At 34.5% G+C, this 10,573-nt stretch overlaps 1 protein-coding gene across 1 annotated transcript in view; it reads left to right on the forward strand.

Annotated features, from left to right (window-relative positions):
- Positions 1 to 1,622: 1,622 nt before the first annotated feature.
- The window catches only part of LOC107720738 (leucine-rich repeat transmembrane neuronal protein 4-like), a 104,891-nt gene continuing 95,940 nt past the window's right edge, over positions 1,623 to 10,573 (forward strand). Inside the window, exons 1-2 of the mRNA XM_016528566.1 lie at positions 1,623 to 1,653; positions 3,509 to 3,577. Of these exons, the coding sequence (XP_016384052.1) occupies positions 1,623 to 1,653; positions 3,509 to 3,577 (100 nt within the window). The remainder of the gene's footprint in view (positions 1,654 to 3,508; positions 3,578 to 10,573) is intronic.

Below are 10,573 nucleotides of genomic sequence, written 5' to 3' on the forward strand. Positions count from 1 at the left end.
GATTCTTATAGTGGGTGTAATTGGAAACAGCTGTGTGTGACAAGTTTCAGGTGAGCTTGTGATTAGTGCAATGGAGCATGGGAAATGTAGTCCAGAGTGATGTGTAACAGTCTGTGTGGTGTGAGAGTCAATATAATGGGAGGGCGACCTCTGGTGGCAAGTGGATGGAAGTTCATGGACAGGATTCGTGACAGATAAGCCTAGAAAATGAGAATATTCGTATAACAGAGGTAAATTAAGTGTAGTATGACAGAAAATTATACTGATTTGGAACTGAGAAATTATGAATTTATGAAGTCAGTTTGTGTTATTTGAACACTCTTCTTCTCCTACAGTACCACGTCTGTACAGTCCTTCACATTATTATTAGGGAAAGTGTATGTCTTAGTCAACAATAACAAAGATAATAAACATTATTATTCCATCTTCATTATTTATACAGACATCACTAGACTCTTGGTTTCATCAATTGAAATGCTTTCCCCAGCCTTTACAGCCATTTTTAACTGTTGCTTGGTTTGGGGAGTTTCTGCCTTTAGTCTCCTCTTTAGCTGGTGAAATTCATGTTCAATTGGATTTAAATCTGGAGACTGCCTCCAGACTTTGCCCTGATAAACTCTTTGACTGAGCTAGCAGGGTGTTTTGGTTCATTGTCCTGTTGCAATATGAAGTACTTTCTGATGAGTCTTGTGGCATTTTCTTGAACATTGGTAGCCAAGATGTTTTTGTACACTTCTGCATTCATTCTGCTATCACCGTCGTTCGTTAAGTCATCAATAAAGTTGAAAGAGCCTGTCCTAGAGGCAGCCATGCATGCCCACGCCATGACACCATCTCCACCATGCTTCACAGATGAGGTTGTATGCTTACGATCATTTGCAGTACCTTTTTTTCTCTCCACACTTTTGCTTTCCCATCACTTAGATAAATAGATAATCTTTGTCTCATCTGTCCATGAAACTCTGTTCCAAAACTCTACTGGCTCTCCTTTGTGCTTTTTTGCAAACTCTAATCTTGCCTTTCTATGTTTGCTGCCGATCAGAGGTTTGCATCTTGCTGTGTAGCCTCTGTAATTCTGCTGTCGAGGTCTTCTGCGGAAAGTAGATTGTCAGACCATCACTCCAGCTTTCTGAAGGTTGTTGGTGATTTTACAGACACTTATTTTAGGGTTCTTTTTCACAGCTTTTATGATTTTTTTGTCATCAACGGTTGTTGTTTTTCTCAGCCGACCAGGTCGTTGTTGGTTGCTGTAGTCGCCGGTGGTTTCTTTCTTTGTCAGGACATTCCAAACTGTTGATTTCTCCATGCCCATTGTTTTTGACATAGCTCTAATTGAGTTCCTCTTTTCTTTTAGCATCCAAATTGCTTGCTTTTCTCTCAAAGTCAGCTCCCTCAGCTTCATCCTTGTTTGTGTGTGTCGTCATCAAATGCAAGCCTCAGAATGCAGAAGCAATGGCTATAACTGATACAGCACATTCCCTGCTTCTAATATCTGAAGAATTAATGCAACAGGACACAGCTGATCACTTAGAAAGACCTGTGAGGCAACTGTCCCAATACTTATGCTCACATCAGATAGGGGATGAAACTCCAAAAGTGCTGATCTTCTTAGTTGGTAAAACATGAATGTGTTGAATCACCCAATAACAAAAGGTGACATTCTGTAGTTTTGTCTCATATTCATCTTTTAATCATATTTGCAGATGTCTTGACTACACAGCAGACAAAGCAATTTTGTCTTAACTTGTTCCAATACTTATGGAGGGCACTGTATAAGTAAATTAAATTTCACAGACTAAGTATAGTGTAATCAAATATACAAAATTCAGGCTGCAAAATTATAAATGTTCTTTGTTATACATTATTATCTTTGTTATTATTGACAGACATACACAGCTTGTGTTATATCAACTCTCTTGAAAGACTCTATTTTTCCAGTTCTGTAAAGTCTTTCACACATGATGATGATGATAATAATAATAATAATTATTATTATTATAATACCTCCATTCTTCTCCCATCATTCCCCACGGCGCCACAGGGGACTGGCACACATGCCAACCAAAAAAGTAAGCGACAGTACCATCCTGTGGGTGTACTGTCCTCTCCCGTCTCTCTCTATTTTGGTCCCACTGCCGGATGGCTTCAGAGAGAGGGACCCTGTCGTCTTTTGACTGAGATCTCAATGCAAAGGCTCCTTTTTAGCCGTCGCAGTGCATGCGCTGTGATTGATTTAATCGCGAGTGACCTCGTCCCTGGACTAATACACGTTCATTACATCACTTGTGCACTGTGTTCAACTACGTTATGCATACAACATACGGAAATTGATTACAAATGAGAGAGAGTGTTTTATATATGTCCTATCTTCTTAATACATATCATTTACATACAATAAAAATGCACTGCATAGGAAGTCTTTTTTAAACCTTACACAGTTTTTAGGATTGACAATTAGATTATAGTCTTCTATTTATGTAAATGAAAACTGCTTTGCATCCCATAAGGCAAAAATATATTTTGTTTTTGGCCAAAATATGTTTTAAATATATGCTAAATATATGTTGTAAACAGAGAAGCTCAATGAAATATATTTTTGAAATTGAAAATGTATTCAGTTTTAACCATAATATACCAAAATATATTTCAAAATGTATTTCAGAGGCTAAATATCAAAACTGATATTAAAATTGATTTATAAAGATTTAATAGGCTGATGTTTATAAATAGAGAGAGAGAAAGAGAGAGAGAGAGAGAGAGAGAGAGACTATTTATTTATTTAGGTCTATTCATTTATTTATTTATTTATGGAACATTGTAAAGTATGTTCCTTTCTGATTTTTATTCAGATTATATGTTACTTACAGTATATGTTCACATGTGTTATAGACAACATTATTGAAATATATGGAGGGCAAAATATTTTTTAAACGATTTTAAAATATATATTTATATGTTTAATATATATTTTCCAAAATATATCGGTATAATATGCATGTAAATATAACCTATTTGTAACATTTTAGCAAATATTTGATTTTTTTTTTACCCATATGACTGAAGTATCCACAATGGCGACGTCCGTGCCGCGCTAGTTCATCCGTCTAATTTTAATGAACGCATTTTATTGAGTCTGAAGTGCAGCATTTGGAGCACAAAACTCCTGTTGAAGACTGGATCTAACGCCTTCGGATGATACACAGATGATACGCTGTTTCTGTGAGTTACTGAAACCAAACTCAACACTATATATTTTCAAAAATATATCGGTATAATATGCATGTAAATATAACCTATTTGTAACATTTTAGCAAATATTTGATTTTTTTTTACCCATATGACTGAAGTATCCACAATGGCGACGTCCGTGCCGCGCTAGTTCATCCGTCTAATTTTAATGAACGCATTTTATTGAGTCTGAAGTGCAGCATTTGGAGCACAAAACTCCTGTTGAAGACTGGATCTAACGCCTTCGGATGATACACAGATGATACGCTGTTTCTGTGAGTTACTGAAACCAAACTCAACACAACACGCAACACGCAACACAAGAAACAAGACACCTGCGCGCCTGCAGGTAAGAGTGATTTCTCGCATTGTAGGCATGTAATGTGAAAGAGGACTAGTTGTCCACGGGCATACTGAAACTGTAAACCCGAAAATGTCACCTCGGTTTCTTATAAAGTGCGGTTTTTGCTTCCATTAAAAACCAAACGTGGTGTGAAAATAGTACTCTGGACTGATATCGGTATTTCGCTGCTGTGTGAACGCGGCCTGTATAATAGGCCATTGAACAGCATATTAAATGCAATTGATGTTTTTCAGGAAAAATTCAAAAGTAAAACAACTGTAACATGTAAATATCATTGTCCTGAAAACATACTCCGACCTTTCAGTTACAATTTGCCTTCATTATTGTATGCAAGTGGCTTGTGTTCTTCTGTGAAGCTGTTTGTGCTTGCGATGACATTTACAATGTTTAACAGCTTCAGCTCTCTGCAGAGATCATCTCTGTCCACATTAAGAAACCTGTATATTTACAACCAAACATTAGTTTAAAAAAATCTTTAGTATTAATATTATATAAAAGATATATTTAATATATTATATTACTGTGTGGACTATCTAAGATAGTAGTGTCTGTGGCTACATTCATACCTTTACAGACTCTAAGGATCATAAAATTCTCACAAGCATATTTTTTTCCCACTTTTTTTGAATGGCATTGGCTGACCTCTTCTATGTTTTCTTCCACAATTCTCATTTGGCGTTATTATAAATGGTGTGAAATATCATAAACCTAGTCTCATGCAGAGAACGTTTCATTAAATAACAGGAAGGCCCACGCAGAGTAAAACGTTCCCCTTGTGTTTTGGCTCCAGTTGCATCGAGCGCGATGCTACTTTAATTGTCTCCTCACTGAATAGCTGTCATATTTAGAAGCATTTACATAATCAGAGTCATTTGCATATGGGACAGTGGAGTTTGCTGTAGGAGAACAACTACAGCAGATGTGAGTTTATGGCGCTGTTGTCTGCGGAGCTGTTAATTTAAAACCATATGTTGTCAGTGTTGAATGATGGAATAACCTCCAAACGCATACCTGTAATTTGGAGTGTAATTCCAGATGGCAGCATCTTGGGAAAATAATTGCTTAAGGCAAAGTGCAGTACATTCTTTAAATAGCTGGAAGGAAGCTCTGTAATGTAAGCCTATTCATTAAGCAAAACTCCTCTGCTAAGGGCTAATTTTATCACTGGCATTTTTTTTTCTTTCGCTTACGCTTTTATTCTTATTAGATAAATTGACTTCTTCATCATATCATAAATAAAATCACTAGTTATGCTAATGGATGGGAAATCCCAGCACTGCATTTTTACTACTTCCATTGAATGCTTTCTGAAACTGTGAAGATAACTCTTCTATGTTCTTTATAATGATACAAACAAGGTCCATTCTGCAAGGATTATTATTTAAACTATTGTTTGGAATAATATTCAACATTGATAATATTAAAAAAAAATCAGCATGTTAGAATTTCTAAAGGATCATGTGACACGGAAGACTGAAAATTCAGCTTAAATTGCATTTTAAAGTATATTCAAATAGAAAACATTTATTCAAACATAAAAATAAATTTTAATATTTTGCTATATGTCTGATTACTGTATATTTGATCAAATAATTATTTTGTTCCAGATCATCTGGTTTGATTCACAAGATGTGAAGAGTTAAAAATTACATAACCAAATGTTCATTTCTAGTATTTTGATGGACATTATTAAATTAGGGAAACTAGGACAGATACAAATACCTGTTAAGCTAAATTGTAGAAATATTTACCAACAATAGTAATGTCATTGATTCGAATTGCTTTACCTTTTCTCCTGCACACGCAACAGCATTCAAAGTACAAATTCATTTAGTTTCAAGGCAATGGATGCTGAGAGTGCAATCATTTAACTCCAGTTAGAGCTCTGCAGAGCTGTGCAGTGCTCATGAGTCTCAGTGCATGACAGTAAAAGTGTGAATCAAATAAAGTGCAAAACAGAATATAGGGCAGCCAGTTTCACTTGTTCCAGACATTGTTTACCCACGTGGCTTGCCGTACAACCGATCAATAAAACATGTGCAAAAACAGAAGCAGCTAACAAAGGAAAAGGTGGCAGAAGTCAGTGACAAGATGACTGCAGTCATCAGCTCTAATCTGCTAGTTAACATATCCCGTAAACACATGTGGCAAGGTTTGGCGAAGCAAAATGAGGAAGTGTAATGTCAGGTAAGTCAGAAAGATGCCTTCCAGCTACTTTTCTGAAGAAACTTTTACTTTTCTGCAAAGATGACTTGACATGCAATTGCGAATCTGAACATTTAAAAAAAAAAAATTAAAGTTCCTCCAAAAAGAAATAGTCTGTCATGTAGTCACCCTTATGTCGTGAACTATTCCTTTAATGTGCAAATGGGTACAGCTCAACTTAAAGGAATGCTCTGGGTTCAATAAAAGTCAAGATCAATCAGCAGCATTTGTGACAATGTAAAATAAAGATTAAAAAAGTTGCTATAAAAATAAATCTGGGTTACAGTGAGACACTTATAGTGGAAATGAATGGGGCCGATATGTGAACATTACAGTATGCACTGTTTAATAATATTTTAATTTTACTTTTAAAATCCAGTTTTTCAGAAATATCCAATTGCTTCCATAACAACAAAATGCCATAAATTTTAAAATGAAATTTTAAATTTTAACAGAACACTTCATGTAAGTGCTTTTATAAAATAAGCTTGACATTTCTGCTTCTAAACCTTCCAAAAACTGGCCCCATTTACTTATTATTGTAAGTGCCTCATTGTAACCTTGATTTTAGACTCCCTATAGTTTTCTTTTTAAAGAAAAAAAGTGTCAAGATGACAATTTTTTGGTAGAAATCGAAATAATGCTACAAATGCTGTTGGTTGAGCGTGACTTTTAAAGGGGTCATATGATGCGATTTCAATTTTTCCTTTCTAGCAGCATCATATGACCCCTTTAAACATTTTAACCGTTTAAAGGAATAATTCACCCAAAAATGACAATTTGCTGAACATTTACTCATCCTCAAGACCATCCACGATATAGATGTAGAAACGTTCTTTATGAGAACAGATTTGAAGAATTTTAGCATTACATCACTTGTCCACTAGTGGATACTCTGCAGTGAATGGGTGCCGTCAGAATGAGAGTCCAAACAGCTGATAAAAACATCACAATAATCCTTCACTGGAGGAATCTTATAATGTATTATGGACTAGTATTTTGGCCGTGCAACAGTTTAAAGTTGAAATGCCTTAATGATGGATTTGTTTCTTACAAACACAGCTTTTCACTTCACAAAATGTTAATTGATGGACTTGAGTGGTGTGGATTACTTGTCCATTACTGTGATGTTTTTATCAGCTGTTTGGACTCTTATTCTGACGGCACCCATTCATTGCAGATGATTCATTGGTGAACAGAGATGTAATCAGAGCTGGGTAGTAACTGACTACATGTAATCTGGATTACGTAATCAGATTCCAAAAATAAAGTATTTGTAATTAGATTAAATTACATTTTAAAATACTTGTAATCAGACTACAGTTACTTTTTATTGATTACATAATTAGATATTATTCACACAGTAGCAATACATTATTCACAATTTATTGAATCTCCCTAATTCCTCTTTTGAATGTTCCTTTCTAAAATAGGCTACAACTTATATACATTCAGAAAGTCTTCCAGTTTTGTGGACATTCACACAGAGACCAGTCACTAGTTAGGTGGCCACACAGCATTTGGCCACTGGATTTACAAAAATCATTTCAGGTTTTTATTTATTTTTTACATGTAATGCAGACATTCCCAAACTTTTTGTCATATGATCCTCTTTAACCTAATATATTTACTTGAAGTATCCCTGAGATTTTAAAATAAGTATTTTTATAATTAAGTATCAAATTTGCATGTTCACAGTTGTCTGATATTGATTAATGGTCACATGACATGCAGGTAAAGAAATAACATATTTCATTTTTTTTTGTGTTTTATTTTTATTGACGTTAATTTAAAATGATTTATTTAAATTTGAAATTTTAATGATTTAATTAATTATTAGCTTTTCATTAAACCCACAAACTCCCTGCAATTCCTTTACGAACTCCAGTTTGGGAAACCTTGACGTAATGTAATGTAATGTTTAATGCACTTGATGTTGTTAAATATAACAAATTGAATATATTTTCTTATTACTTATATTTTTATGTCAATATGGTACAAGATTACCCTATTTAAATCAATGTGATAAACGAGTTAGGTCAGTAATCTAAAAGTAATCAAAAAGTAGTCTGATTATATTACCTGAAATGTGTAATGTAATGGATTACGTGACTAACTACAATTTTTGTAATGTAATTTGGAATCAGTAACGGACTACAATTAGTAATCTTCCCAGTTCTGGATGTAATGCTAAATGTGTCCAAATCTGTTCTAATAAAGAAAGTTTCTAATTCTTGGGTGGCCTGAGGATGAGTAAACTCATCTACACCTTGGATAGCAGTATTTTCATTTTTGGGGGAAATATTCCTTTTTAAAAGAGCAATGTACAATAAACATGTAGGCTATTGTATCACTGTATCATGTATCACTGAGCTTGCTCTGCTACTGGAGAACTTTCATTTATGTGAAGATAAGTATCTCTTAAAATAAATAAGGATCTTGTCCATTTGACCTGCAGCTTCACAGACATATGCCGCATAAAATCATTTATCAAAGCAGAAAAACGACTGCAGGTGTTGGTCAGGAGGAGGATTGGTTGATGTGGTCTGTTACTTGCCAGAGAAATCCTTGTCTCTTAAATGTCAGAATGATGTCAAACCAGCATTTCTGTCATTCTATTAACTAGATTAAGCTTCATTGGGCTGGAATGCATGTTTTATTTAGGTCTATATTCGTATGCAAATACATTTGTTACAACCTAATGAGCATTTAGAATTGTGGGTGCCTATTCAAGCTTGCATATAGATTTGTGTGGAGTTGTCAGTCAAACATGTCCGTATGACCAATTACCTGCTTGACATGTTTGACTTCTCTCATCTAATTAGCCATTTCCTCTCTCTAATTAGAGTTATCAATCTAAACTGAAATGAAAATAGCTGAAATGAAAAAATCAGCTTTGCATCACAAGAGTTACATTGTAAAAGATATTGAAAAAAAAAAAACTATTATTATAAATGGTAATAATGTAATATATGCATATATATTGCTGTATGCATTTATATATGTTGGCTTTGATATATGGTTCCTGCCCCTTTGAGATCATCTGCACCTATGTGTGTTGAAATAAACAAGTAGGGTAGCAGCAGGCTGTTTGCTTCAGATAATCCATTTAAAAACAAGACAATGCACTCCCTTCTAAACATTTTTTGAACACCTGTGAAAGCCTGTCGTCTTGTCCAACTGAAGGTTTGTGGGACTCTGTGGTGATACTGCCTGTCTCGATCAAGGTCAAGGACAGTCATTTTGTCATTTCATACTTAAACTAAACTGCCTGAGAGCTGTGTTTGTGGATATAATGAACTGTTTAGATCATGAAGTTTAGAGCACATGTTCCACTTGAAGTATCTATCTATCTATCTATCTATCTATCCATCTATCTGTCTGTCTATCTATCTGTCTGTCTGTCTGTCTGTCTGTCTGTCAGATTTTTCATCCACTCGAAACATCTAAAACCTCCTAACAACCACAAAGCAAACCACTCTAGCAACAACATAGTTAGAACATTTTTGTCAAATCTTTAAAGGAATATTTCACCCGAAAATGAAAAACTGCTGAACATTTGCTCACTCTCAAGTCATTCAAGCTATAGATGAGTTTGTTTCTTCATCAGAACAGATTAGGTAAAATTTAGCATTACATCACTTGCTCACCAGTGGATCATCTGCAGTGAATGGGTGCCGTCAGAATGAGAGTCCAAACAGCTGATAAAAACATCACAATAATCCACAAGTAATCCACACCACTCCAGTCCATCAATTAACATCTTGTGAAGTGAAAAGCTGAGTGTTTGTAAGAAACAAACCCATCATTAAGGAGTTTTAACTTCAAACCGTTGCTTATTAATTTAACAAAAAACAAACAAACGACAACAACAACAACAACAAAAAATCTAAAGTAGGACTTAAATCAAAATAACTTTTTTCCCATCATTATGCATGATTTAACAGTACATTTTCTTCTGCAAACAAAACAAAACAAAACAACAACTTTGCACTCATATGACAGCAACAAGTAAACATGTCCTTCAATCTTCCCTCTGTCTTACAAGCTTCCAATGTAAAATACAACCAAAGAGATTAATAGTGCCATAGAGGATCTAAATGATCTTAAAGCTGAAGGTGCAAAGCAGTTTTGCACAAAACCAGTTGACTACGCACTTGACATCCAATTTGGAAGATAAGTGGTGTTAACAATATTAGTTCAGTTGTGTTCTTGCTAGCATACGTATTGTTTCACAGAACCACTTCTGAGGAGTGTACATGAACTGAACCTGCAAGAAATAAAGGTAAATATAAAAAGATGGACAGTTTTGCACATTGCTTCAACACACTCTTGAACATTGATGTCATTTTGAAGGCCAAATCCTCTATTAAATTGACAAGTGTTTAGGCATGCATTTAACAAAATACCTCAAGGTTCTGATCATTCTATACTACACTCAGAGCAAATTTTGAAGGACATCAAATCACTAAATGCTGATCAAAAATGCTATTAGGCTTCAAGAAAACTTTTTAAACCAGGGATAATTTTATTTAGATAATGAGTATTTAATTCCTAAATGTCTCATTGAATAGACCAGACAACTTTGCCAACTTCAAATGTTTTTTGTGTGTAATTAATTGCAATAATTAATGTGTAGGTGTGTTGAATATATCTATCTACCCATATATATATATACATATATATATAAAAGTATTCAGACCCCCTTAAATTTTTCACTCTTTGTTATATTGCAGCCATTTGCTAAAATCATTTAAGTTAATTTTTTTTCCTCAT

The sequence above is a fragment of the Sinocyclocheilus rhinocerous genome, unplaced genomic scaffold (genome assembly GCF_001515625.1).
Source record: "Sinocyclocheilus rhinocerous isolate Xijiao unplaced genomic scaffold, SAMN03320098_v1.1 scaffold132, whole genome shotgun sequence".
Classification (NCBI taxonomy): Eukaryota; Metazoa; Chordata; class Actinopteri; order Cypriniformes; family Cyprinidae; genus Sinocyclocheilus; species Sinocyclocheilus rhinocerous.